General features: G+C 31.0%; 4 protein-coding genes across 5 annotated transcripts; 1 reads left to right on the forward strand and 3 right to left on the reverse strand.

The window, feature by feature from the left end:
- The first annotated feature begins 8,421 nt into the window (after nt 1-8,421).
- Nucleotides 8,422-11,743, forward strand: LOC127249020 (protein tesmin/TSO1-like CXC 2). Its single transcript, XM_051271613.1, has 10 exons — nt 8,422-8,692; nt 8,886-9,046; nt 9,138-9,672; nt 9,762-10,207; nt 10,289-10,363; nt 10,445-10,625; nt 10,718-10,813; nt 10,889-10,961; nt 11,046-11,148; nt 11,245-11,743. The coding sequence occupies exons 1-10, from the start codon at nt 8,552-8,554 to the stop codon at nt 11,558-11,560; spliced, it is 2,127 nt and encodes a 708-aa protein (XP_051127570.1). The 5' UTR covers nt 8,422-8,551; the 3' UTR covers nt 11,561-11,743.
- Nucleotides 11,744-15,044: 3,301 nt separating this feature from the next.
- Nucleotides 15,045-17,540, reverse strand: LOC127249358 (40S ribosomal protein S3a-like). Its single transcript, XM_051272114.1, has 7 exons — nt 17,449-17,540; nt 17,254-17,301; nt 17,018-17,123; nt 16,126-16,263; nt 15,855-16,040; nt 15,362-15,562; nt 15,045-15,290 (listed from the first exon to the last, which is right to left on the reverse strand). Exons 1-7 carry the CDS (start codon nt 17,457-17,459, stop codon nt 15,201-15,203), a joined length of 780 nt encoding a protein of 259 aa, XP_051128071.1. The 5' UTR covers nt 17,460-17,540; the 3' UTR covers nt 15,045-15,200.
- A 1,807-nt stretch (nt 17,541-19,347) lies between these two features.
- LOC127249291 (uncharacterized) lies at nt 19,348-22,987 on the reverse strand. 2 transcript variants are annotated; one of them, XM_051272030.1, is made up of 7 exons: nt 22,813-22,987; nt 22,244-22,373; nt 21,957-22,159; nt 21,751-21,870; nt 20,023-21,653; nt 19,782-19,854; nt 19,348-19,685 (listed from the first exon to the last, which is right to left on the reverse strand). In XM_051272030.1, exons 1-7 carry the CDS (start codon nt 22,861-22,863, stop codon nt 19,539-19,541), a joined length of 2,355 nt encoding a protein of 784 aa, XP_051127987.1. In that variant the 5' UTR covers nt 22,864-22,987; the 3' UTR covers nt 19,348-19,538. The 2 variants fall into 2 exon arrangements, with proteins under 2 accessions (XP_051127987.1, XP_051127986.1); XM_051272029.1 differs by having other exon boundaries at nt 19,782-19,857.
- A 1,126-nt stretch (nt 22,988-24,113) lies between these two features.
- Nucleotides 24,114-25,431, reverse strand: LOC127249269 (leucine-rich repeat extensin-like protein 6). The gene has a single exon (XM_051272002.1). The coding sequence runs from the start codon at nt 25,421-25,423 to the stop codon at nt 24,260-24,262; it is 1,164 nt and encodes a 387-aa protein (XP_051127959.1). The 5' UTR covers nt 25,424-25,431; the 3' UTR covers nt 24,114-24,259.
- Between the last annotated feature and the right edge of the window lie 1,385 nt (nt 25,432-26,816).

Consider the following 26,816-nt stretch of genomic DNA (forward strand, 5'->3'; position numbering starts at 1 on the left):
TTTGGACCCATGTCCAACAACAACTAAAAACACCCGTACCATGTTCTTCTATAATCCATAGACCTTAAAATATAATACATTTAAATTAATTTGTTATTTTTAAATTTTTTGTGATTTTGTAGATATTCCGGTATGTTTCCTATACTAAGTTCTTGGAAAAACTTGAAATATAAACAAAATAAACAAGATTAAATTTAAATATTCATATTGAATTGAACCAAACAAAATGAACACAAAAACAATAAAATATACGAAGTTCATCCTATGGGAAAAACAATCGAATAACAAAAAAGAAGAGAAATTCGATACCGACAAAGTAAAAAATGACCCGACGGAATCCTAAATCAAATCTGAAATCAAACCATAACACATCCAATCATAATTCTCACAGTTACACTCAAAACACACCATGAAACACCACAAAATTTCTCACCTATCACTAAATTGATCCCACATATGAATTTTACAACTAACACTCACCAAACATCTCACAACCACACACGCTAGAGAGATGGGGAATCGAGGGAGAGAAAGAATATTGCAATGGAAATCTCTGGATGATGGACGAAGTGAATTCATATTAGCAACAACACACAACATAAGTCGAGTATATCAACAATTGTAAAACAATCCAACGGATCATAGTAATTAATTAGATTTGATGTTTGTTGTTTGATCTCGATTCAAAATCAGTTCAGCAGTCAGGCTATCAATTCTCACACATTGGGTGTAATACCGTCGGAGTTGGGTCGGTGCTAAGCCAACTCTCGTGGATGAGTCGGTGTCAGGCTATCCAGATTGAATATAGACTAAATAGATTGAATAGACTACTCATGTCAACAATGTGAATATTCATTTTCGGGAGTCTTATTGAAAGAACTTTAGAGTTAAACGTGTTTGTTATAAAGTAATTTGAGGATGTGTGACCCCCTGAGAAGTCTCTCAAGGTGCGAGTGAGTGAGGACAGAAGCGCACTGAAAGTACTTATGTTGACCTGTGGGACCAGTATACGATCCCGACATGTTCGGATTCGTGTGACTTGCGGGTCAGGGTGTCGTATTGGGTTGAAAATATTACATAGACCACTCATAACTAATCACGGTCAATTCAATATTCCTTCACCTTCACACATAATTGACAAATGGACACTTAGGGAAATCACCATAATTTCCTTAAAAAATAAATACTACTTATGTTCCAGATATTTTGTCACGTTTATTGTAGATATGAAAATTTAAAATTAATATCTAGTAGTAAATAATTAAAAATTTATATTAGTAAAAATAATTATAATTATTAGATGATATAATTGACCGTTTCGCCTTAAGTAAACACATCCTTCTAACCAACGTTTCTTCAAACATATTTAACTTGAAATGTATTTGAAAGTTTGCTAACTTTGAAAAAAAATTGTTTATGATTTTATGCATTAGAGGCATAGGTCTCGAATTTGAGTTCCACCGTCCTATCGGACATCTATCTACATGTAAGTTCTGCATATATCCCATTGCACGTGAGGGACGTGTTAGTTGACTCTCATCCGTATGTTGATAAATAATTAATAATGTGTATTTCTACGAACTGTACTTAAAAATATGATATAAGAAATGTGAAACGGACTAAAATAACAATATGAACGTATTGTTTAACTTTCTTTTGGATGTAAATAAATAATTAATAATGCATATCTTACAAGCTTATACTTAAATAAATATATATATATATATATATAAATAAATAAGAAACATGAAGTTGACTAAATAACAATATGATCAGAAGATAGGAGACGGATGGATAATATTATAAATTAATAATTAATATTTTCTTTATTTTAATTTAAAATATTATTTTTATCATTTTTTTGTTTTATTCAAAAGTATTTATTTTTTATTTTACTAAAAATAATCATACACTAATATTAAAATATCATTAATTTTTACTTAAATTACAAATATATTATTCCATGTATAATTACTTTATATATTAATAAAAGGATAAAAATGTCAATACTTTTATTAATTAATAAATATTTTATTATTTTTAATTTATTATAAAATTTTAAAGTAATAGTTTGCAATGAGTCGTAGAGATTATTGAATATTACTCCCTCCGTCCAGTTAGAAAGTATACATATTTCTATTTTGGGACGTACAATTACAAAGTAACCATTTTATTAAATACCCTATTTTTTCCACAAATACCCATATTTTACATTACATCATTACTTTTATACCAAAAAAGTAAGAGCAAAAATATCATTTTACTATTTTTACTTACCCACTATAATTAAAATATTATTATTCCTTAATTTCCGCGCCAAAAATAATTGTATACTTTTAGCTTCGACGGAGAGAATATATTCTAAATTAAATATAGAAAAATAGTTGTCATATAGGATAGGGCCCACGTTTTGAAGCCAAACGTGACTGATGCTGACGGATTCCATCTCGGATCTTTCCGGGTCGCCTGACCCATATCATATACCCATATTCGAATAGTTGACTATGAGCTTGTTTTTGTTTCTGATTGATTGCCTTTTTTTCAAAAAAAATAAAATTAATTTATATATTTTAATGTGATATTTTTATTTAATGATATAATATTTTATTTATTATTATTATTGAATATCATATAGATTTTGTATTATAAAACTAATTCGGTAATAAGTCAAACATAAATAATAATTAAGTACAAATACTATATTGTACGACGTCACTTAATGTGTTTCATTCGTATTATATTACAATAATTCTTGTTTTGTATGTCTACATATCGTGTGTTATATATCTCTATATTATGCGTTATAGGAGATATTATTTGTTTATATGTTGCAGTTATATTATGATAATATAATACATATATATTTTATGTCTCTATGTCATATGTTGTTATATCTATAGCATGCGTATTGTTAATCCATGTGTTATATTTATACTATATTAATATAATATGTTATATATTTTTAAATTTATGATGTATGTCTTTATATCATGTGTTGTCAGTATTGTACTGAAAGCAATCGTCGCTACATAATATTCACGAATAAAAATCAATGCTTATAGTATTTTATGGACACATTTCTACGTACCTAATATAAAATACTCACCAAATACATTCCTAATTTATCATTTGTATATATATAGTTGTTTGAATCATTTATAATTTGTATATATAGTTGTTTGAATCATTTTATACTCCATTATGCAATAATTCACTATAAATGTATAAAACATAAATATATACTTCCTCTGTCTCATGTAATATGAATGTATTACTATAGACATGAGAATTTAGGTAAAGTATAATTAGTAAGTAATTAAGAAGTGTATTAGTAAAAATAATTATAGATTAAGATTAAAATAATTAAATAGTTTAATAAAAATTAATAATATTTAAAATTTAAAATTTTGTTAAAGTGTATAATTATATTTCCAAAAATAGAAATGACAAGTTATGTGGAACGGAGGAAAATAAAAAATATGAACAAATTATGTGGGAGAAAGGGAATAGTATATAACATTATACTTTGCATATATTTGTAAAGTACTAATCATAATTATAAATACAATAAATACTGTATATATCTCAAAATAAATGTCAATGGAATAAAAACTGTCAGGTTAAATCAATATATATTAATTAATTAATTATCAGATAATGGCATTCAAACCGAAATAAATATATACACTCACCTGAAAGAAATCATTAACCCAATTATTATACCATAAATGGCAATTACGCCCCCACTCTCCACGAAAATATACTCCCTCCGTCCCGAAATTAAATATCCACTGGCTTTTTATACGTAGTTTTGAAAATATTAGTATTTTATTAAAATATAGTATGAATAAAGTAGAAATGACTAAAATAACCTTATTAGTATGTGTGATATAAAGATAATGACATTTGTGTAGTTGTAAGGGTATTTATAATGTTAGTTAGAGAGTACGGTTACTAAAAAAAAATGGATACTTTGTTATGGGACAGACTAAAATGGAAAAATTGATATTTTGTTATGGGACGGAGGGAGTATTTCATTCGGTCCACATAGTTTATTACTCTCTACATCTCTCTACGTCCCAATACAATAGTCCTATTTATTATTTTTGTCCGTTTTAAAACAATAGTCTCATTTCCTTAAATAATAATATCACTATAAAACTATCTTTATTTTTTCATTATTATTACACAATTGCCACTACTTTTTACACTAATACACTCACAAGAGCAAAAAAAATTTTTACCTATAATTTTTACTTGCTACCAATATAATATCGATATTCCTTAAATCTTGTATCAAACACAACTCAAGACTATAGTTGTGGAACAAAGGGAGTGTTATTTTTTAAAAAAATATTTATAAATTTTAATTACATTTTAAATTATATATATTTTAATTTTAAATAAATTATTTAATTATCTTAAACTATAATTATTTGTAATGTACCATTAATTTTTTATTAATATTACTTACTAATTATAATATTTATAAATTCTCGTATCTACGGTAATCTGAACATTTTATTAGGAATGAGAAGAGTATAATATAATAATTTGATAAATGAACCAAATATATATCTACATATTCTCTCTCCGTCTCATAGACATATTTTTTTATTTTAATTTGTCCAATAACAAATTGATATATTTTTATTTTTAATAAATTTATCAATCTTAAACATGTTTTACATATATAAATCAAATTAATGAAATTTCTAACATTTTACATGTAGGAGCTCTCAACAATTTTTTAATTTTATCTCTCTTTTAATAAATAAATATTTTTATATACATTTGAATTCTTTTTTTTTATAAAAAAAATAATTTATATTAATTATAAATAAATAAACATATATAATATTTAAAATAATTAAACATATAATTTAAAAAATTAAAATAATATATATTAATTTTTAATTTAAAAATACCAACAATATTACTCACATAATAAAAATAAATTAATATTTTAACCTATTATCATTAACTTACTAAAATCTATTTTCTAAAAAATAATATCAGTAACCAAATACATGAAAAAGTAGTAGGGACTTATTTACTTGTACATTTAAGAGGAAAGGATTAGGTGTTATATTAATATTTCTAGAAGAAAATTAAATAAGGATAAATTATAGGATTTGTTCATTGTATTTTTAAATGGCACAATTATCTCTATAAATATTATTATTATTATTATTATATATATATATTATATGTATATTAATGCAATATATATAACATATACACTTAATCGATTCACAAAAGTTAATAATTCAATATAAAATATTAATTTTTATCAATACAATTTTCAACACTTAAAGAATGTTTGGGAAACAGCGTTTTTTGAAGAGCTTTTAGCTTATTGAACAACTTTTAGCTGTTTGACCAGTTAAAAAACTAATTTAGGTGTTTGGTAAATTAGCTTTTTGAAAGAGCTTTTTGGACAAAAAAAACTAATTTCTGAAAAGCTCATCTACCCAGCGTTTTGAAAGAATTTTTTTATTTTAATTTTGGTTGTTCCTTATTTACCCTTAAAACTTAATTATTTATTTTATACATATAAATATATTTTTATAGCAATATTTATTAATTATTTTTAATATATTTAATTTATTAAATTATATTTTTATTTTTGTAAATTTAAAATAATTACTATTATTAATTATTACATATAAATTATTTTTTATAAAATATATAAATTTTTAAAATTAAATAAAATAGAATAAATAAAGATTATTAATTTATTTATATATATTAAAACAATAATTAACATAATAAAAATATATATACGAAAGATTTATTATTTTATATTTTATATAATTTTAATAAAAAAATATTGTTTTTAGTAAAAATAAATTTTTCAGATCTAAATAATAAAAATAAAAATAAATATTTTGTAATATTTTTATAATTTTCAATAATTAATAAAAAAAAAATCTCATAAAATTAAATATTTAAAAAAATAACATATCAATGTTCTTAATAGTCATTTTATATATAAAGTGCTAATGTCAAACAGTTGTTTTACCGAATACTTTAATACAATCCGTTAATTGAATCAGCTAGTCAAATCAGCTAATTGAATCAGCTAACCGCTAAAAGCTATCAGCTATTGTCAAACGCACCCTTAATATAGAAAATAAATTTACCTGAAAAAACAAAGTGAACAATGTTAAATAGTATTACTTTAGTGAGAGAATAAAATATATATTATATATATTGAAAATTATATCGGATAAAATGAATTAGACAAACAAAAATTCTTTTTATTTTTGTAGTTTGCATTTCAAACTTTTGCTAGTATTTAATTTTCACTATTTCTAATAAAAATACATATTTGTTTATAAGAAAATTGCAACACAATAATATTTAAATTAAAATTTAAATAAAAAAATCCAATCAAACACAAGCAAAACATTTTTTTTAAAAAAAAATCATTTAAAAAAAATATATTCACAATGCTATGTTTTAAATTTTGATATTAATTTAAATTTTTATTATACTAATTATTGTGATATTTTATGTAAAATATAATTTATTTTATTATATCAAATATCAAATCAAATTATTATTTAAATAAAAATATATAAAATTAAAATATAGACACTAATCCAAGTAAACAACAAATATATTTATTAAAAATAATTTATATAAAAACAATATTCACTTCATCAATCAAACGTGTCCATTAAATTTGTATTTATATTATAAATAAAATCATTTTAAAAATCCACTTATATTTTATCTTATTTGAATTACATAATAAAAGCTTTATTAATGCGGTTAACGACAACGGTTATAGTGCTAAATTTTATTACAGCATTAGATATACACAATATATGTTACTATTGATGTAAGACATAAAATGTGAACCGATAAATACAATTATAACAGTCTATATCACACGTGCTATATTAATTCAAGCCGTTTATAATCTAGAGTATATTCCATGAACAGTTAGTATGGTACTGATTAATCTCTAGTCAACGTCTTATATTATCTTTTTAATTAAATTACATTTATACGATCGGTTAAACACATTTACAGATAGATTCGCTTGACGCTCTTACTTAACTTTTATTTTTACATTGCAATATTATATTTTCTTAATTTGTCAAATAATGCATTTTTGTCGTACATGAATATAAAAAGTACTTTATCTGTCTACAATTAATATATAAAATCTATCAAGTATAGTTCCGTATACTTATAAACGGCAAATAGAATTACCTCATTCAACTAACTTATTAATCCGTTTTCTCATACCGTTTCCCAGCGATTATTATCTAAAGTACAATCGCAAAATCGTACATGTATGATTTTGAATATAAAATATTCAATTTGTCAATCAAATTTATGTTAGTTTATATATATAACTTGTTCATAAAAAATATGTGTTTCTTTTTGTTCATAGTAAGTTTTTACACATGTTTTAATTTATGCTCTTTAGCATTTTCTTTGTTTATAAAAATATCTAAACCAATAACATAATTTATCAAAAAATAAAATAAAATTTATCACCTCATCAATTTATATATTTTATGAAGTGTTTTATTTTTATGTCGTAATTAACCCATATTATATAGAAATATGTGTTGTGTGAATTGTATACTAAGCTGAAATTAATATATATTGTGTTATATGAAATTATATAATATGTTATGCTATATATTGTATTGTATTATATTATATAATATGCATATTGTGCTTAAATCAAAATATATTGCGTTACATATAATTATACATTATTGCACTGAAATCAAAATATTGTGCCATTCGTAATTATACAATATGATGTCAAAATATATACTATATATTATATTAATATGCATTGATTTCTTTAATATAAAATAATAATTATATATATATATAAAACCTTAAAATGTTGAAGATTAAAAACAAACACAACACAAGACCATGATAAATTTTATTTTTTATTTTTCCCAATTAAATAGCAATAGAATTTTGGATAATGCAAATGCAAGAAAATTCGACAAAGTCGTCGACACAAATTAAAATAATCCTTAATCCCCAAACCAAAAACCCTAACCTCAAAGTTGTAAAAAATAAAATAAAATAAAATAAAATTCTTTTAATCGATTCTAATGAAGGTGGAGTTATATTCCAATTCGATAAATAAAAAATCGATTATGTTAATGTATGTATCTATCAGAGAAAGAAGGCCACGCCACGCATTCAATTGCCTGCGGATTTTCCAGGTGTCTTTCCACTTTTTTACATTTCCTTTCCTTTTCCCCCCTCTCTCTCTCTCTCTCTAACCACAACAAACACAGGAATAAGCAACAGCTGTGTTTGTGTTAGTTACTGTATATTGGAGTGGGGTAGGGTGGGGTAGGTCTCTTCACAAGAAATCTCTACTTATATATATACATATAATTATATACACACACCCTCTCTCTCTCTCTCTCTCTCTCTCATCCTATCTCTATCTGTCTCTCTTTCTCTCTCACTCCTTTCCCGCTCCTTCTCTAATCTCAGTTTTTGACCTATTGTATGGTGTCTCCGACGGGATAGAGAAGAGAAGGAAACAATAATGGGGGGTGAGAATGTGGACAGTTCTTCTCCGGACAGGGAACTACAACAAAATGCCACTTTAAAGCTCGACGATTACGAGGAAGAGGAGACGACTGGTAGTAAGAACACTCAGATCGCCACACCTCTATCCAAATTCGAGGTTCGTTTTTTGGCCCCCTTTTCAATTTTCTCTTTTTTTTTGGGGGGGTTCTTGTTCGACTCTAGATTTGTAGCTTTTTGTGGGTTCTTGAAAATGGGTTTTGTGTTTCTGCTTTGGGGGACTCTTCGATTTGGTACAATTTTATCTTGAGATTGCTTTTTTTTTTTTTTTTTTTTTTTTTGGGTATTTTCAGGATTCACCTGTCTTCAATTTTCTGAATAATCTGTCACCAATCAAGCAAGTTAAATCTCTACATATTACTCAGACGTTTAATCCTCTGACTTTCGCATCCATTCCATCGGTTTTCTCTTCGCCCCACGTTTCCTCTCTTAAGGATTCTAGATTTCTCCGAAGGTACCTTATCTTGATTGTGTACTGTTTTCTTAATCTTGATTTTGATTTTGGTTTTGGTTTGCTGTTAGATTATTGCCAGTTCTTGTTTCAGGTCTCAGATTTCAGATCCTTACAAGCCGGAATTCTCCTACTCCGACGAGCCCTTCCATGTCGGGGCAATTAAGGACTATTCCTATGATCCTGCCGGAATATCCGCCGGAGATTCCCCGGCGCCCGGGCAATCCTTCGTCGGAGGTTGTTCGAATGATTCTGGAAATTCGCTGCCGCTTGTCCCTTTCCTGCAAGCCTCGCCGCCGGCGCCGGAGCCGGCGCCGGAGGTCACGGCGAATCGCGGTGATCAGAATAAAGAAGCTGCATTGTCTGAATGGGATAGCTTGATTTCCGAAACCTCGGATTTGTTCATATTTGAATCGCCGGTTTACACCGATCCTTGCAAGAATTCGATCGCCGGAGTTGACAGTGCCATTCAAAAAAACGTTCATTTGTTCGGTTCCGGCGAAGAAATCGGCGAGGGAAGTGAAATGCAGCACATATCTACACAACCCGGCGACAAAATCGATATTCTAGAACCTTCCGGGGCTGCCGGCGGGATCGCCGCTCCTTCGATGATCGATCCTAACGAAAAGGTCGATGCTTTTCCGGGTTTTACGCATTAGATTATACGTATCGCTTCGTTTTCGATTCTGCTTGTTGATGCTGTTCTTTGATTTTGCAGAATCTTGGTTTTCATCGAGGTTTACGACGGCGGTGCTTGGTTTTCGATATGGCGGGTGTCCTAAGAACGCATGTCGACGAAAATCCGTCGTCGGATCCTTCCGATGTTTCGTCGAATAGCGAGAAGGCTGTCTTGATTAGGACAGACAACGCTTCTTCTCGAAGTGCTTTACCGGGGATCGGCTTGCATTTGAATACCCTCGCCGCCGCTACTCCTAATTACGTCATCGTAAATCAAGATTCCGCGGCTCCGGGAACATTAGTCGTTGGACCTAGCTCGTCGAAAACCGGTCAAGAATTGCTTGACTCCACGTCAACGTTACCGCTCGTTGTATCGTCCAATAACGAAGAAATTAACGCCGCCGAAGATTCAATCCTTCCCGCCGTCGACGATTCTTCCGCGCCGAATGAAGAGAACAATCTTAGTACTAGTCCTAAGAAGAAGAGGTAGTATTTCGTTATTTACGACGGTTTCGCTTTCGAGTTTTCGATCGACGCTTAACTAACGAGCTAGAATTGAAATTTCAGGCACCGGCTGGATGGCGACGGCGACGGAGAAGCGTGCAAGCGGTGTAACTGCAAGAAATCGAAATGCCTGAAACTGTAAGCTCGATTTCTTCGTTCCGTAAACTATATTCGATGTACTCTGTGTATATAATGACAGGTTTTTGCTACCGATTGCAGTTATTGCGATTGCTTTGCCGCCGGCGTTTACTGCATCGAGCCATGCGCGTGTATCGATTGCTTTAACAAACCCGTTCACGAAAACACCGTAATTTCGACGCGCAGACAGATCGAGTCGCGAAATCCTCTCGCGTTCGCGCCAAAAGTGATACGAGGAAACGACGCTCTTTCAGACGCCGCGGTTAGAAACTACGTCGAATTAAATTTAGCGTTGTAATTCTTGTGTTTTTGTCGATTCATGTAATGATTTCGTTTTATCGTATCGTCGTGCAGGACGACTCGAGCAAGACTCCGGCTTCGGCTCGACACAAACGAGGTTGCAACTGCAAGAAATCGGGTTGCCAGAAGAAATACTGCGAATGCTATCAGGTTTTTCATTACATACTACAATTGTCGCTTTTCGTTAACTCGTTGAGTAACTTGAATTCTTTCGCGCTTTCGAAGGGCGGAGTCGGTTGCTCGGTTAACTGCAGATGCGAAGGATGTAAGAACGGATTCGGTAGAAAAGACGGCGGCGGTGAGTCGACGCTAACAATTCGTTTCTCGATCCAAATTCGATCGTCGTCGTTGTTTCTAATTTCTTGTTCGAATTCGCAATCAGGGTCGATCTTTGCCACCATGGAAGTTGAAGCTGAAGAAGGTGAAAAACCAGAAGCCAAAAACGTCGATCCCGGAATTCCGGCGACGCCTATAACATCCGTAAGGTGAAAACATATCATAATCGAAAATTGCATTTCGACGCCCCCTGAAAACTCGTCGACACTAACAACATTTTAAAATCCATCGTTGTCATCGATCAGGCAATCGGGAAGTCTCGTGATTCCTTCCAAGAAAAGGCCCCCGCGATCTTCTTTCCCCCCGACCGGCAAAGGTGGTAATAAGGATAATCCGGATATTCAGACACAGGCGAAGACAGACGCCGAAAAAACGGCCGAGGATGTTAGAGAGGAGATACCTGAGTTTCTGCAAGAGGGGAGTTCGGCAGGCGGAGTTCAGTCGACGTCGCCTAACCGGAAAAGGGTTTCGCTGCCGCGGATGTCGCCGGAATTGCGCAGCAGCCGGAAGCTGATACTTGAGTCGATACCGTCGTTCCCGTCGCTTTCGCAGAATCAGTGAGGTTATTTCTTCTTCTTCTTCTTCTTGTTCTTGATGAGAGGTTTTCTGAGAGGTGAATTGTTCTTGATGACTTGTTCTTTGTCTATCTTAGTTTAGACTCACAGTAAGGTTAGTTTTTGTTTCATTGCATTCGCTACTTTAGGACTTCTTATATGGTCATAATAATACAACTGGATTTTAGAATCTTATACTGTCTGAATCTTATGGTTTTTATTGAACTGGTAGAAGTGATGCCATTAGCACACTTCCTCAAATGTTTTTTTTTTTATATATACTAATACTATTTTTGTTAGTTTTATTAAAATATTTTTTTAAAAAATTTATAAAATAAAAACATCAATTATTTTATATATTTTTCCTGATTGATGAAATACTAATACCATTTTTTGTTAGTTGTATGATGTGATATAAATAGGTGTTGATGTGATGTTTTGAATGTAAAATTGATTTTTAGTATAATATAACAAATAAAAAATATGTGTTTGATTTGATGTTCTTCGAAAGAAAAAATAAAATGAATAATGAATTTAAAATCCAATTCTCCAAACAAACACACCCATAGTATAAATGTTTGTGTTCTTTACTATAAATGTGTTAGATTATTGAAGTATTATTTTAAACGTAATAATATACTAATTTTGCAATAGCTTTTGGTGTGTGTGGAAATATGATTGATATAGTTTATAAACTAGTTTTTTATGAGGTAAATGTATCTTAAATTACAAATATGTTTTTCTAAGTGTAATAGTATATTAATTTTGCAATGTATTTGATGCGCAGTAAATTTGTTTGTTTTCTATTTATAATGTAAATATATAAGGTATTATTTTAAATGTAGTAATATACTAAGGATAAGGGTGTGTTTGTTCGAGGATTTGGATTTTTGGTTAGAATTTGAATATTTTGAATTAAAATTACGATGTCATGTAAATAAGTATTAATGTGATTTTTTGAATATAAATTTAATTTTTAATATAAAATAGAAAATAAAATATAAATATTTGATTTGATTTTTTTAAGAGAATTTTTTTATTAATAATAGAAATTTGAGAAAAATGTGATAAAAGAACACACCTTAGGTTTGCAATGTGTTTGGGGTGTTGTGAAATGTGCTTGTTATAGTGTACAAATTAGCTTTCTATAATGTAAATGAGTTAAACTATTAATGTGCGACAATATGTTAATTTTGCAATGTGTTTAGTGTGTAATAATTAGTCTTGTCACGGCCCCGTCTAGGCGATGCCTTGGCGTCCCAGCGGTGCACCATCACCGCCACAACAGTTTGCCTCGCCGTTTAACGAGGTCAGCGTCTAAGCGTCGCTTTGGCGATGCCAGGGAGCCATGACAACGCCAAACGGCAAGTTTCTGTCAGATCTATGTCAGATCTAGTCTATGACCGAACTGGTCTATAATCTAAATCGTTATTATTTTTTTTTTCTTTTCTTTGACCCGTCATACTTGCCTTTTTTCCGTCGTATTTTTTATTAAAATTAAATATTTTAGCACTATAGTAGTTTATTAAAAAATATCTATAAAAAAATTATGTAGTAATTGATTAAATTATTTTATTATAATTTTAATAATGATATGTTGGTATTTGGTACTTTGACGAAGATTAGTAATTAAATGTTATAATTTTGTACTTATATTATATTAGAACTTTACTTGATATTTTATTTGAAACCAGTGATTTAAAATTATAATTTTGTATTATATAATAAATTAAAATTTATAATAAGTAAATCCCATATCATCTATAGCAGTCCGGTGGCATCATGCCCGAAACCTCCTTGTGACAACCTTGATAATAACATGTCCTTGTTATAGTGTAATATTTGTTATCCATAATGTAAATATGTAACTCATAATATGTCATTTTACATAAACAATGATCAATAACATATCATTATATATAATATAAAAAATATTAATAGACAAATTACAATCAACTTATTATTCTAACAGTTCAGTAAAATTCAAATACAAATTTGGTAAATTTTTATTTATCGGATTAACTTTGTTAACTAATAATCTTACAATGTAACTTAGACTCGAACAATTCACAACCAATCAACACCCTATTGAGGCAAAAAAGACTTATATTAGTATATGATATTGTCCAATTCGACCTGAGCTGAACCGAGTATATTTATTTTTGGAGAGAAGGAAAAAAATCTGAAGTAAAATATAATAAGAAAAAACTACAAAATAAAAAGGGAAACATTTTTAAAATTATCTTTTTACTGCAAATATAGAAGAATGAAAAAGAGAAAATGCAAAAATAAAATAAAATATAAAAAATAACTACGAAATAAAAAAAGACTTTCAATTCTTTGAATAATTTTGCAATCCTTTGAATTGCGTGAGATGAAATAAAATGATAATAACAAATTAATTATTATTTATATAAATAACTATAATAAAATCAATTACTAAGTAAAATAAAATAAAATTTAACAAACATCCAAAAAACAATAATAACATAATTTTATCTGAAAGGAGTACAGTATTATTTTTTCCATGTACCATAAAAAATACCTTTAATTGAATCAAAAGAAATACAGAGTTTCTTTAATTTAGAATTCTACACTAATTTTACTATTCTAATCTTCTTTTACAATTTCAAACTCAAAAGTATCTTTTTTTTTCTTTTTTTTCTATTTTTTGAAAAAATTTTACTAAGAATAATCATAAACTTCAAAAACCCCAATGGAACATAAAGATTATATTACTATTAGAGCTGATAAACAAACCGAACCATTTGTGAACTCGGCTCGGTTTAACTCGGTGCTCGTTTGGTTAATGAACGAACCCAAACTTTGTTCGCGAATGTTCGTTTAAATAATATATTTATTATAAATATTATATATATATATAAAATTATAATTTATAAATAAATAAAATATTAATTTAAAATATATAAATAAAATAATTTTAAATTTTTTTATAATTTATATATAAATTTAAAAAAATAAGACAAACGAGCTCAATCGAGCCAAACACGAACACAAACTTGAACAACAAAAATTTTTAACGAGCCAAGCTCGAGCACTACGAACGAACATGAGCCTTGTTCGCGAACGTTAATGAACACTTAAAATTTGGCTCGGCTCAGATCGTTGACAGCTCTAATTATTATATCAAAATATATAATCAATGCATATATATATATATATGTCACTATCTTTCAAAATAACTATTTCAATTCCAAGTACTATAAAATTTACTATTTCAAAAATATATATACCTCATCAAATACTATAAAGTTTACTATTAGCAAAATTTTCCCAACCTTCAAAAAAAAAATTTATATCCATCCATAGAAAAAAATCTTCACGTGACATACCTAATACAATAGAAAAATTAGCACAAACAAAATGCAAGTGAGAATGGACATCAAAATTAAAGTAAAACTTTTGTAATCCAAACTAAGCAACAAAACCGGAGGACATAAAAAGGGTCAGGCCAAACATAACTAGAAAAGTTTACGAAGAAAATGGAATCATTGAAAGGAACCTCATCGTACGTCTGTCTCAAAAACTTAAAGTAGCAATAAGTTGGGTTTTTTCTGATCATCAAACATATATTTAAAAACCACTCATTACCATATGATGTAGTTAAGTTTGGATAGGGAACTTGTCTAGGCACCGACAACTTCAGTTGGTGCCTCGGGCTCTTCAGCTGGCCTGTCCAACTTTACGCCAACATCTTCAGAGTAGTCGCCGTGAACCTACAAGGCATTGTGCAAATTAGGACAACGTATTAAAGGTTAGAAAGAGAGAAAGGTAGAGAGAGACTCACCTCCATCAACCTGCCCAGGTCGAACTTGGGGGCTTTCAATATTTTGACCTTCCTGATGAACACATTTTGCAGAGGGTAGATGCTAGAGGTCGCCTTCTCGATCTCTTTTCCAATCGATTCGGGGATGAATTTCTGAACCAAATCTTTGAGATCGCACGACTGTGCCTGGTTAATCATGATTTCCCTCATCTTCCGGCGTATCTAACAAAACAAAGTGAGGTTAGAGTATGTTCGTTTGGCAGATTTCTCCAAATTTCTTATTTACTAAATTTTTCCCCCAAAAAAATAAAATCAAATACCTATTTATCATTTTTTATATTATACCAAAAACCAATTTTATATTCAAAATACCCCATCACACAACTATTCTAATTCAAAATATCCCCTTAGTATTTTTTGGGAAAAAATTATTCGGATAACTACAACAAGAAACAACCAATTGAAGTAAAACATATTTAGATTTTTTTTATATTAGCAAAGATTGGGTATTTACTTGGCGAATCTGGCTGGATTGTGCATAGCACGTCCTCTTCTGCTGGTTAACACGCTTTTTGGTGAAGGCGATGCAGAACATCCTTAGAGTGTAGCTGTCTGTTGTTTTGACATCAACGTGAGCCTCGATCAGGGATTGCCATTTCCTGACAAGTGACCTCAGCTTGTCGGTAGTGAAGTTCATGCCCTGAAATTGTTATCGGGTGATTAGAGGATTACACAAAAAAAACCAAAAGGATGTGGTATAAATATGGTACTAAGTTTCTTCATACCCAGAAGTTTGTGAGAACATTCTTTCCTTGAACATCCTCAGCTCTCAAACGAATCTTTCTGAAGGCGTGATCCTCATCGCCTTGAAGATCAGCCAAGGACACCTCAAAGACACGGTGCTTTAGCCCTTCAGATGCAATCTGATACAAAAAAAATGCTCAAGTCAAATGTTCATAATTAAAAAGGCCAAGAAATTAAAACAGACATTTGCAACATCTTAAATTTTGGAATCAATAAATCTATGTGAAAACTCATTCTTACACAAAGAAATGGCTTCAACCACCATTCCAAAAATTTACAAAGATAACTCAAATGCATATTGAGCTTCTAAAGTTACATTTTAACTCAATCTTGTTCTACTTTGACAGTTTACTGTTGAAAAATGCCTTAAAAGGCACATCTTTAAATTCCCGTGTCACAACCTAATTATCATCAGTAAAACTCTTTCCAGAAGAACCAATTTTTATTCAGTCTTAATCACATGAGGTTTAATTTAATTGTTTAATATTCAATAACCAATTAATGTTTGTTTGGTTGTTTTCACACTACCATTTTCAGTGGGCAGGATCCTAGTAACACTATGGGCATAGTTTTCATTTAGCACATGTAACATTTTTATTTTCGATCCAAAACACCATATTAAAAACATACTTATGTTGCATCAAACACAAGTTTCAATCCAAAGATTTAACTAAACCTAAAAAACAAACACACCAAAACACAAACCAAACAAGTTTTTCCTAAGAATCTGGCAAAAATCATAAGTAATCAAACAGAAGAAAAAGAGAATTAGCTTTCACTGAACTTCTCAAAATGTAGCAAAACCTAAATACATAGGACTTCAAGATATATGCAATGCCAATGCTTCAAGATAGTAGAAAAATATTTTTTTACCTTAGTTCCCTGAGTACGAGTAACTAGAGTTTTGCCAATGTTCCTGGTGTTGAAAATCGAAGGAGCCTTGACATCATACCAATCTTTCTTGGCAAACGGATCAACGCTAAATCACAACAAACAGAAAACGAATCAAGCCAAAAAAAATCTCACCACAACACCAAAGCTCAAAACGAAACAATGACAATTAAATAATTATTAAGCAAGCAAGGAAAAAATGAAAAGAAAAAACTCACGCCTTCTTCTTGCCTCCCTTCTTCCCCTTCGAAATCCTCTTGTTCTTTCTGCATCAAATCGAATAAACAAAAACAATAAAAACTCCAATATCACAATGCCATAATTCATAAAAATTTCGATGGACTTGAGCACAACTAGAAGCGTAGATATCTCTAGATTGGAATGAAAAATAAAAACGTTAACATGAACCATACCCGACGGCCATGGCGGCGACGCTGTGGAGGATTGAGCGACGGCTCCCAACGAGAGAAACTCAATTAAAAATGCGCTCAGCAAAAACCCTAGCAGTGTGTCTTCTTTATATTGCTACAAGTTGGGCCTGATTTCGGCCCATAAATTTTTATTTATTATTTTTTGGATATTTCCTAATTAATTATGAGGTCCAATGTAATCAGTCCAGCCCAAGTTATATAAGATAATATTGATGATTTAAAAGACTAAAAACAGGTTTGTTTAATTTTAATTTAAATAGTATTTTAATTTAATAAGTTGTAAAAAAATAATATACTAATGTTTATTAAAAAAATAATATTAATTTGTATTTAAAACAAAAATTAATACTAACAAAAATCTTATGTTTCATTTCAGGAAGAGATTTATTTAAATTGGTAAAAACTTTTTAGTTTGGAATTGTTCTCTTTTGTTTTGATTGTATACGTAAGTTTTGAATTTTTTATTTAAATAATACTAATATTATATTTTTAAAATATAGAATTTAAATAGTAAAAATATTAAATAATTATATTATTATAGATTATATTAATGCTAAAATAGTATTAATTAATAAAAATATTATTTTATAATATATTTTACAAAATATAATGCTATAACAAACTATATTTAAATAAATAAAAATAAGTATCTCTAAAACAAAATGGTGTATTCACTTTTCTGTTGGATAAATATATTTTTTTATATTAAATATTAAAAATAATATTTTGTACTCTCTCAAAACAATAATCTTATTTTCAATATCACCCTACTTTTTATTTTTATTACACAATTAAGACTGCTTTTTATACTAATACACTTTGATACAGTTGTTAAAAAAAGTTTTTTTATCCATATTTTTTATCTAACTACCAATATATTATCAATATTCCTTCGATCATGTGTCCAACCCAATTAAGACTAGTTCTGGAACGGGAGGAAGTATTATATTATTGATTTTTTGTTGAAATTTATGCCTCAACGTTTAGGGAAGTGTTCAAAGATAATATAGTAGATTTTGGAAGAAGTTTTGTTGGCCCTCTTCCTTCATCCACGGACGTATTCACAAAAATCCTTATGGTATAAATATTTTTACATTGACATTCAATTTATTTTGGTGTATTTTGGAAATTTTTTGAATTATGTGGACTTGGATGGGAATTGTGGAATCTCATTTTTATTTTTTTTTTTATAATGCGTTAATTTATAACCGCTATCCGAAAGCGCTATAGATCAACTCTCGGTCGAACCTAATAACCTAGGTCCGACATGACAAATTACACTAATTAAACTATGCCTGATTTTGTCATATTGCTTGTTGGTATCTTTGGATGGGGTTAGATTTAGAAGAAAGAGAAAAAAAGAAAATTTAAATAACATGTTTATTCAAAGGATGTTTGTGTAGATTTATTTCTCTCACAAAATTATTATTATTATTATTATTATTATTATTATTATTGATGCTTGATATTGTTGGATTTAGAATAGTGGTTGTGCTCCAACTTTTATTTGACATTGTTAGGTAAGTTTTTTTTTTTAATAATATGAGACCCGTAATCACTATCCGAAAGTACACACTAAACAAATTCTGGTTGAACCTAATCCATAACTTCACAGTCACAAGTTCACTCCCCACATCAGTAAGCCATCTCTATCATCCTTATGTCTTTGAAAATACAACAGTAGTTGTTATGACTGTAACTATCGATAAATCCGATTGTATCCCGGTTGCTAGTTTTATGTTAAACTTCGAATTCCTTCTTAACAATTTTCTAAAAAACATCCAATAAAAATACAAAATAAAAACAAAACAACACACCCTAATTTGTAAAAAGATCGAACAAGTGAAGTATAGAAAAATAAATTTCACACCAAGGAAACTAAACCATGCAAAATAATTGGTGCACTGTACATTCATATCCAAATCAGATCAACAAACATATACATGAAAGCAAAAGCAACAAAACTTTCAAGAGATCAGAGTGATCATATATTCATAGCAAATAATGCAGCATTTAGATTCAAAATAACTTTCTTTATATTGCAAACTTACCAGTTCCAAAGACGGCGCCTTTCAAACTGCTGCTTTGCACATATTCCTCCATTTGTCTTTGAGGTCCACCGTAGTCCGGCTTTTGTCAAAAACACCCGTTCCAAATTCCAAAATTTTTGTCCATGGCATAATCTTGTCGCCGGGGTTGCTCAGTAGTCGAACTCCCTCCTATTTTAGAGAAAACAGGAAAGACACACATAATGCAATATAGAGATAAAATTCAGAAATTCTTAAACTATTCAAAATCAAGACAATAATTTCTACCTTTAATGCATTTTCTTCTGCACTTGTCCATGGAAGTATTTTCCGCCTTAATAGAGGAATTCTTGGATATGAGCTGCTGCAGATAATGATAAAGGTAGGTAATCTTACAATTTATGCATGCCCTTATGCAGAAAAGTACATTCCATTCCATGTAAGCAATAGGCATAATCATCAGCCTTTTAGGAAAAATAAAAGAGGATTATGTAATTAGCAACATAATTATCATGAGAAAGTAACTTACAATTGCGCCTTCTGTTTTCGAACTTTTGTAGAACAAGAACTTCCACTTTTATAGTCTTCATCAGATGTTTCAAACAAATCAAATGATCCAGACTTTGATGAGATATCTTTCTGTTCATCTGACACAGCTCCCTTCTTGGATCTGATGTCAACATAGTTCCCAAACACGCCACTTCTCTTCGAAACTCGGTGGGATGTTTTTTCTCTGAGAGATTTATGGATCCCAAGTTCATCTTTCTGTTGTTTTTCATGAATTCTCAGTGATTGGCATGATATCTCAATAGTTTTTTCCCCTTCTTTTTTATCTTTGTCCAAACCATGAGCTACTATTCTATTGATCGAAGATATATCATTTCTCATTGAACAAAGATTGTGATAGGAATGCATTCCTGAAGGTCCTGCCGGTTCATTTTCCACTTCCTTCCTCTGCCGATGATTACGGACCTTTTCTGTAGCATCTTTCTTTTTCTTGTAAGAGTGTTCCTCAGATTCTTTCTGGTTTCCTACACTACGAATAAAAGTTGCCACATGCTTTCTTGCCAAGGAGGCTTGTTTCTTAACTTCCATGTACTTTGAAATAGCTTGAGAATATGCACAAAATGGGCAGTAAAATTTTCCATTTGTGTCGTAGGCTGATGCATCAGAACCCAGACAGCTCACATGTATCACAATAGAGCAGGAGTCAGAACTACAAACCAGTAACTCGCCACCCTTGTTGCATTTCATGCAAAGATCTAGCTCCATCCGATCAGTTGTTGCCAAAGAATCCTGACCGTATGCCCGCTGAGAGCTCAGAAATGTTTTCTTCATTGCATCAACACTAGTATTCTCATCAAGAAGCAGCTCATTGCTATCTATCGCCAGATCGACACCTTTAGCTTCTTTGACATTTGGAGATTTTCTTGAAATATTTTGCTCAAGTTTGTCAAAGTTGGCATCATGATCTTTCATCTGTTTCCCGTCAAATTTGTAATTCTTTATTTCAGTTTCACATTGAGGGACTACTTCATCACAGCCACCAATCGCCTCCGATGAAGTACACTCGTTACAATTAGCCGGAAGCTGTTGATCCAAAGAAGTATTATTCTTGGTAGCAAAATCAGTGCCATCATAATTGATTCCTCCCTTACCACTAGAAATGTTGTTACCATTTGCTTTCCGAATGTCATATTCATGTCCCTTCCCAGGATGCAAAACTTCATCCAACCTAGCAAGCCCCTTTGGAGAAGTCTGCTGTTGCTCATTATCACCGTCATCAATCCCTACGTTCCCAATATGATTTGTTTTATCTAAGTTGCATCTCCCTCCATCATTGTGTTCAATACATGCTGCTGCAGATGCATTTGGTAATTGTGTATCTTCACCCGAAGGCATACTTTTATCACCCATATATGGTTCGGAGAAAATGGCATCAGGTTTATGCTTCTTGACAGATCCATTATTGGGTTCGACCTGATTTTCACTTTGGATTCTTTTCTTTGCTGCATTAACTAGCAGCAACCTTTCAACACTCGTACTAAGTCTTGGGTCGATTCTAGCTCCATTTTCAGGTTGATTTCCAACAGATAAGCCACTTTGTTCTTTCAAGGAAGCAAGCAAAGAATTCTTTCCTGTTAGAATTGCAGCTTTCAGCTGTTTCAAAATAACCAAACAAAAGAGAAGTTCAACCCCTTCTGCATTCTGCTAATTTATTGTGGCATATAATGAATGATTAAGCATTTCCATGTACCTGCTTCAGAGTATATACAGCCAAGCTCGATCGTTTATGTTGTATAAAGGACTGAAGATCCCATTTGTCGAGCTCTAGATCAGCGAGTTTCAGGCCTGATGGCGATGCCTGTTGATACTTCTGCCAACAATAACAGCTTTCCTGATGATGCAATATATTCAATACTAGTTTCATTAAATAATGCAAAAAATTGATATATGAAGTACTTCAGCCAACATCCTTCGAAGAACATCTTCACAACTATCGGACGGATCTAACTTAATCTTTTCAATAGAGTGAGAAGATGATGATTCAGGAATTGCAGGGGCTCTTTGAACAAAAAAATTTTCTAAAATTTTCAACGACACCGCTTCTCTAGCATTTCCACCAATATCATCATCAGCTATTTTTGGTGTCTTCTCCAGCAAATCTATCACCAAAAATGAAAAACTTTCAATTCCCTCAACAGAATAATTCTTCAATCAGCAATAAACAGTGCTGCTTCCAAGTTTACCTATTAAAAGATATGTGTCTATTTGATTAGAGTGTGCTAGAGTTTCCACAACCCAAATCCATGGAAGGCTTGAGGTACAGGAAAGCTCAAGATCCATAAATGACTGGCTTAAAGCTTTACAGATGACACCCTGACATCCATTAACTCGCACGTCAAGAAATCCAGCAAATGCAAATCAAATCCTCAACCAAAAAAGTGTCTAGATTAATCTATAAGAGAAGCACAAGACATTAAGTAACCGTACAGTAATCTTCCTTGTACTCTGTTTGTACAAACATATTATCATGAATTCAACCATGAAATTCCCGCAGCAATTAACAAACAATTTGACAGCATTTTCAGTTGTTTTGTATAACTCAAATGGAACGAGAAGTAAACTAATGAACAAAATACATAAGCAACTCAATTTAGGTTCCTCATTCCTATAATCCTATTTTCTATTTCCATTTAACTGCATGTTTCATTAAAAAATAAAAATCCTTTGATATATTTCATTACACACTGATTCCAAAACTCACAAAGGCATGCTAAGACGTATTGGATTTAAAACCACAACAAATTTAGTTTACCTTGCAAAACTTTCCAGAGGTTTTCCCCCATTCCGTTTTCTGATGGCTCATGTACGTTCTGGAGATTATTATTCTCCAGGACGACGACGGAGGGCGTCGAATTGCCGAAGTTCGGCGGCAGCGCCGCCTGGAAGTGGTGGTTGTTAATAAATAGGGCGTCAAGGTTCAAATCGAAGACTTATGTCCAATTTCTGATGCCTCATGTACAACACTCCCGGTAGTTAAATAAAACATATTGTTAAGAAAAAAATAATATTATAATCATGGAAAGATTTGAGTTAAAAGAAATATATATATATATATAATATTTTTATTTGATTTATGAATAAAAATTAAGGGTGAGCATTAGTCGGTTTCATTGGAATTTTTTTTTTTTTAAATTTGAATTGTTCAATTAATTTGTTTTGATTTGATTTAAATATTCAATTTAAAAATTTTAATTTGATTTCATTATGATTTTTAAATTCGATTAACCGAAATAATTGAATTTAAAAAAATAAAAATTAAATTATTTAGGTTCAACTTTAACTCTTCAAAATATGATATTGTTTACATGTAAACAACATTTCAATATATAAAACATGTAATGTGAAGTTGGGCCCGGGTTTATTCTATGCGCACTTTCGGGACAGCCGCTGCGAGTTCTTACAGTCATTAAAAAAAATAAAAAATTGTAATTCAAAAGTTTATATTAAACATCAGAAAATTGTTATATATAACAGTAATTAAAATTTTCTCAATTAAATAAAATTATGTCCCTTTCTAGGATTGGTTGACCTAAATTCATTTTGCATATTTGTAATTGAATAAGATTAATAAATTGACATATTTAATTTACCTATTCTTAATTGGCTGCTCACCATTGACAATTTTATTGATTTTATTTACTTTTGGTTTGCACTATTCTCATGATTTTATTTATTTGATTGAAAAATAATTTTTAAAAAATTAGAAATATATATATTTTTAAATTTCTTTTAATAATATATATTAGTATCTTATAAATTAAATTAAATGAAATAAATAATTTCAAATTAAATTTCCAATTTAAAATTGAACTGATAATTAAATAAATTTTTATTTTTTATTTTTTATATTATACTGAAATTTAATTTCAAGTTCAAAATATTATAACAAAACTCGTTTATATCATATTAAATAATTATTTTAATTTAATATTTTACTATTTAAAACACAAATTCAAAATCAAAATCTCACAAACATCATTTAACAAATAAAAATTAAAAATCATTAATTTAGTGTAATACACGAAATTAAATTAAATTGTACAATACACAAGTCATTAATAATCAAATCAAATGAAAAACTTTCATTGCACGTATTGTTCGTTCTTTATTACTCGGCATTTATTAAAATGAAAAAAAAAAATAGTGTAACAAAAAGCACTGTATAAATTGTTCTTTTAATCAATATTATAGTAATTAATTTAGTGATAATACTCCTTCGGCGGCGGCGGGGGCGGCGGCGGCCGCCGGGAACAGCTGTAGATACTACAGTCGACCGGAGTCTTGTAAAAATCGCGGCATTCGCCGGCGGACCGTTGCTCCGGTCTGTACGGAATACAATTCCTAGAGTCATCCTTATCCTTCAATTTCAGACACACCGGCGGCTCGCCGCAGAAGTAGTTATCGGAAAAGGTGAAATTTGCCAGGCGGGGCAAGGAGCATATGCTCGCCGGAATATTCCCCGAGAGCCGATTGTGCGCCACGTTGAGCTGCTCCAGGCTGACCATGTTCGCCATGGATTCCGGCAGGGCGCCGACGAAGTTGTTCCGGCTGACGTCGAACACCGTCAGCCTCTTCAGCCGGCCGATCTCCGGCGGCAGACAGGCGGTGAGCTGATTTTCCGATAAGATGATCTCGTTCAGAGTCTCCGACATCCTCCCGATCTCCGGCGGCAGGCAGCCCTGGAGATTATTATTCGCCAGGACGATGACCGACGCCGTCGAATTGCCGAGATTCGGCGGCAGCGCCGCCTGGAAGTGGTTGTTGTTGATAAAAATGGCGTCGAGGTTTGAATCGAAGATTTCCGGCGGGAGTTTGCCCTGGAATTGGTTGAATCGGAGGTCCAGAAATTTGAGCTCCGGCAGGCGGAGGAGGGCGGCGGGGAAGTGGCCGCAGAAGGCGTTGTTGCTGAGGTCGAGCTCGAAGAGGCGGCGGAGGTCCTGGAAACGGCGGGGGATGTCGCCGGAAAAGTGATTGGAGTTGAGGTGGAGGAGGGCGAGGTCGGAGAGGAGGGTGAGGTCGGCGGGAAGGGTGCCGGAGATTCCGGCGTGGTTGAGGTCGATTCCGGCGACGGTGGTGGCGTAGGGGTCGTCGGGGGCGGGGGCGCAGTAGACGCCGGAGTAGTTGCAGACGGCGGGGCCGTACCAATTGGCGGTGAAGGAATTGGGGTCGGCGGTGATGGCGAGCTTCCAGGCTTGGAGGGCGAGGTAGGCGTTGAAGAGGCGGGGGTTGGGGAAGGAGGATGGGGGGTAGGATGGGGGAGTGGGTTGGGGTAGGGTGGGGTGGGGGAAGAAGAAGAAGATGATGATGATGATCGTCGTCGTCGTCGTACATGGAGAAGATAATGAGGAATTTAGCTTCTTCATTTTTGTTGGGTTTGGAAAACCTTAATTTGATCGTTTTCTTGTATGAGTATATATATATATATATATATGTATGTGTGTATAATTTGAAGATTAATTATCTGATTAATGTCTGACATCGACGTGTGTATGTATCTGTGTATCTATATATGCATTTTTTTTATTATTATTTTTATTACTTTAAAAAATAGATAATGTATGGATGTTGTCTAGACTAATGAACCACATTTCGGGTGTGTTTGTTTGAGGTTGGATTTTGAGTTGGGATTTGAATAGTAAAGATTTTAAATTTGAATAGATAAATAGGTGTTGATGTGATGTTTTGAATGTAAAATTTATTTTTAGTATTATATAAAAAAATAGGTGTTTGATTTGATATTTTTTAGGGAAAAAAATTGGATAAACAGTAAAAAAAAAACAAATCCAATCCCAAAAACAAACACCCTTCGCATGATACGCCTAGACTAGACATATGGATAAGTAGAAAATATATTATTCACATTAATATTATACAAATAAATATATAAATTGAAAGTTCGTTATAATAGTATGCACAACATATTATTATTGATCTCAGCATAATATACACAACACACAATGTTACTATAATATAATAAAAAATATGAACTAACAATAGTATAAGAATAATTCATATAACACATGTCAACATTAACTTAAAGTACATATCACATGTTAATATAATATAATATGTTCGTTTTGTTCTAATTCAAAATACTTTTTTATCATTTCTGTTTGTCTCATTACAAAATATCATAGTAAAAATAATAACACACTAATACTTAATACTTTTAACTTTTATTTAAATTACAAACATATAATTAAACATACAATTATTTTATATATAAGTCAACGAGTAAAAATATCAAAATTACTTACACACTTTAACTAATCAATAAAATACTATTATTTTTTAAACTATTAGAAAATCTCAAATGGTCCCTTTCAAATGGTGACATGTAGCGCGGTCAATCAAATATTTCACGTGATTCACTCTTTCGTGTTCTAATGTAGTAAATAAAAGGGAGAATTTTCTTTTATTATCTAATGAAAATAAAATAATAAAGCAATTAAATTAAAGGGAACTGGCTATCAAGGGGATGTCTGGCTCAAAGGATGATGCAGTCATGACACTTGTGTTTTATCATTGATTCAATAAAGTTAATTTTTATTAAAGTATCAATAAATTGGTTATAGTTATCAACAAGTTCTGACAACCAATTTTTCCTTACAGTGTAAGTAATCAAGGTAGGACCGTTAACTACCCCTAATTAAGCAAATAAACCTAGGTACACCCATTAAGAGATATTGTCTAATCGCATTCTAATCTAGAAAAACCCAATTCAAAATAATTAGTACCTAAGAGGAGCAATTAGAT

The sequence above is a fragment of the Andrographis paniculata genome, unplaced genomic scaffold (genome assembly GCF_009805555.1).
Source record: "Andrographis paniculata isolate CXL003 unplaced genomic scaffold, ASM980555v1 Contig35END, whole genome shotgun sequence".
Classification (NCBI taxonomy): Eukaryota; Viridiplantae; Streptophyta; class Magnoliopsida; order Lamiales; family Acanthaceae; genus Andrographis; species Andrographis paniculata.

Bases quoted from the DNA above. Each gene is read 5' to 3' on its own strand.
- LOC127249020 (XM_051271613.1), top strand. From the start codon at position 8,552: ATGGGGGGTGAGAATGTGGACAGTTCTTCTCCGGACAGGGAACTACAA. The intron at 9,047-9,137 runs GTACCTTATCTT...TTCTTGTTTCAG, and splicing joins GATTCTAGATTTCTCCGAAG to GTCTCAGATTTCAGATCCTT. The intron at 10,626-10,717 runs GTTAGAAACTAC...ATCGTCGTGCAG, and splicing joins ACGCTCTTTCAGACGCCGCG to GACGACTCGAGCAAGACTCC.
- LOC127249358 (XM_051272114.1), bottom strand. The intron at 17,124-17,253 runs GTGAGTTTTTTC...GTTGTGATTTAG, and splicing joins AAGGGAGGCAAGAAGAAGGC to CGTTGATCCGTTTGCCAAGA. The intron at 15,291-15,361 runs GTGAGTCTCTCT...AATGCCTTGTAG, and splicing joins ACCTGGGCAGGTTGATGGAG to GTTCACGGCGACTACTCTGA.
- LOC127249291 (XM_051272029.1), bottom strand. From the start codon at position 22,863: ATGAGCCATCAGAAAACGGAATGGGGGAAAACCTCTGGAAAGTTTTGC. The intron at 22,160-22,243 runs GTAAACTTGGAA...TTTTGGTGATAG, and splicing joins AGACACATATCTTTTAATAG to ATTTGCTGGAGAAGACACCA. The intron at 19,858-20,022 runs GTAAGTTACTTT...CATTATCTGCAG, and splicing joins CGAAAACAGAAGGCGCAATT to CAGCTCATATCCAAGAATTC.
- LOC127249269 (XM_051272002.1), bottom strand. From the start codon at position 25,423: ATGAAGAAGCTAAATTCCTCATTATCTTCTCCATGTACGACGACGACG.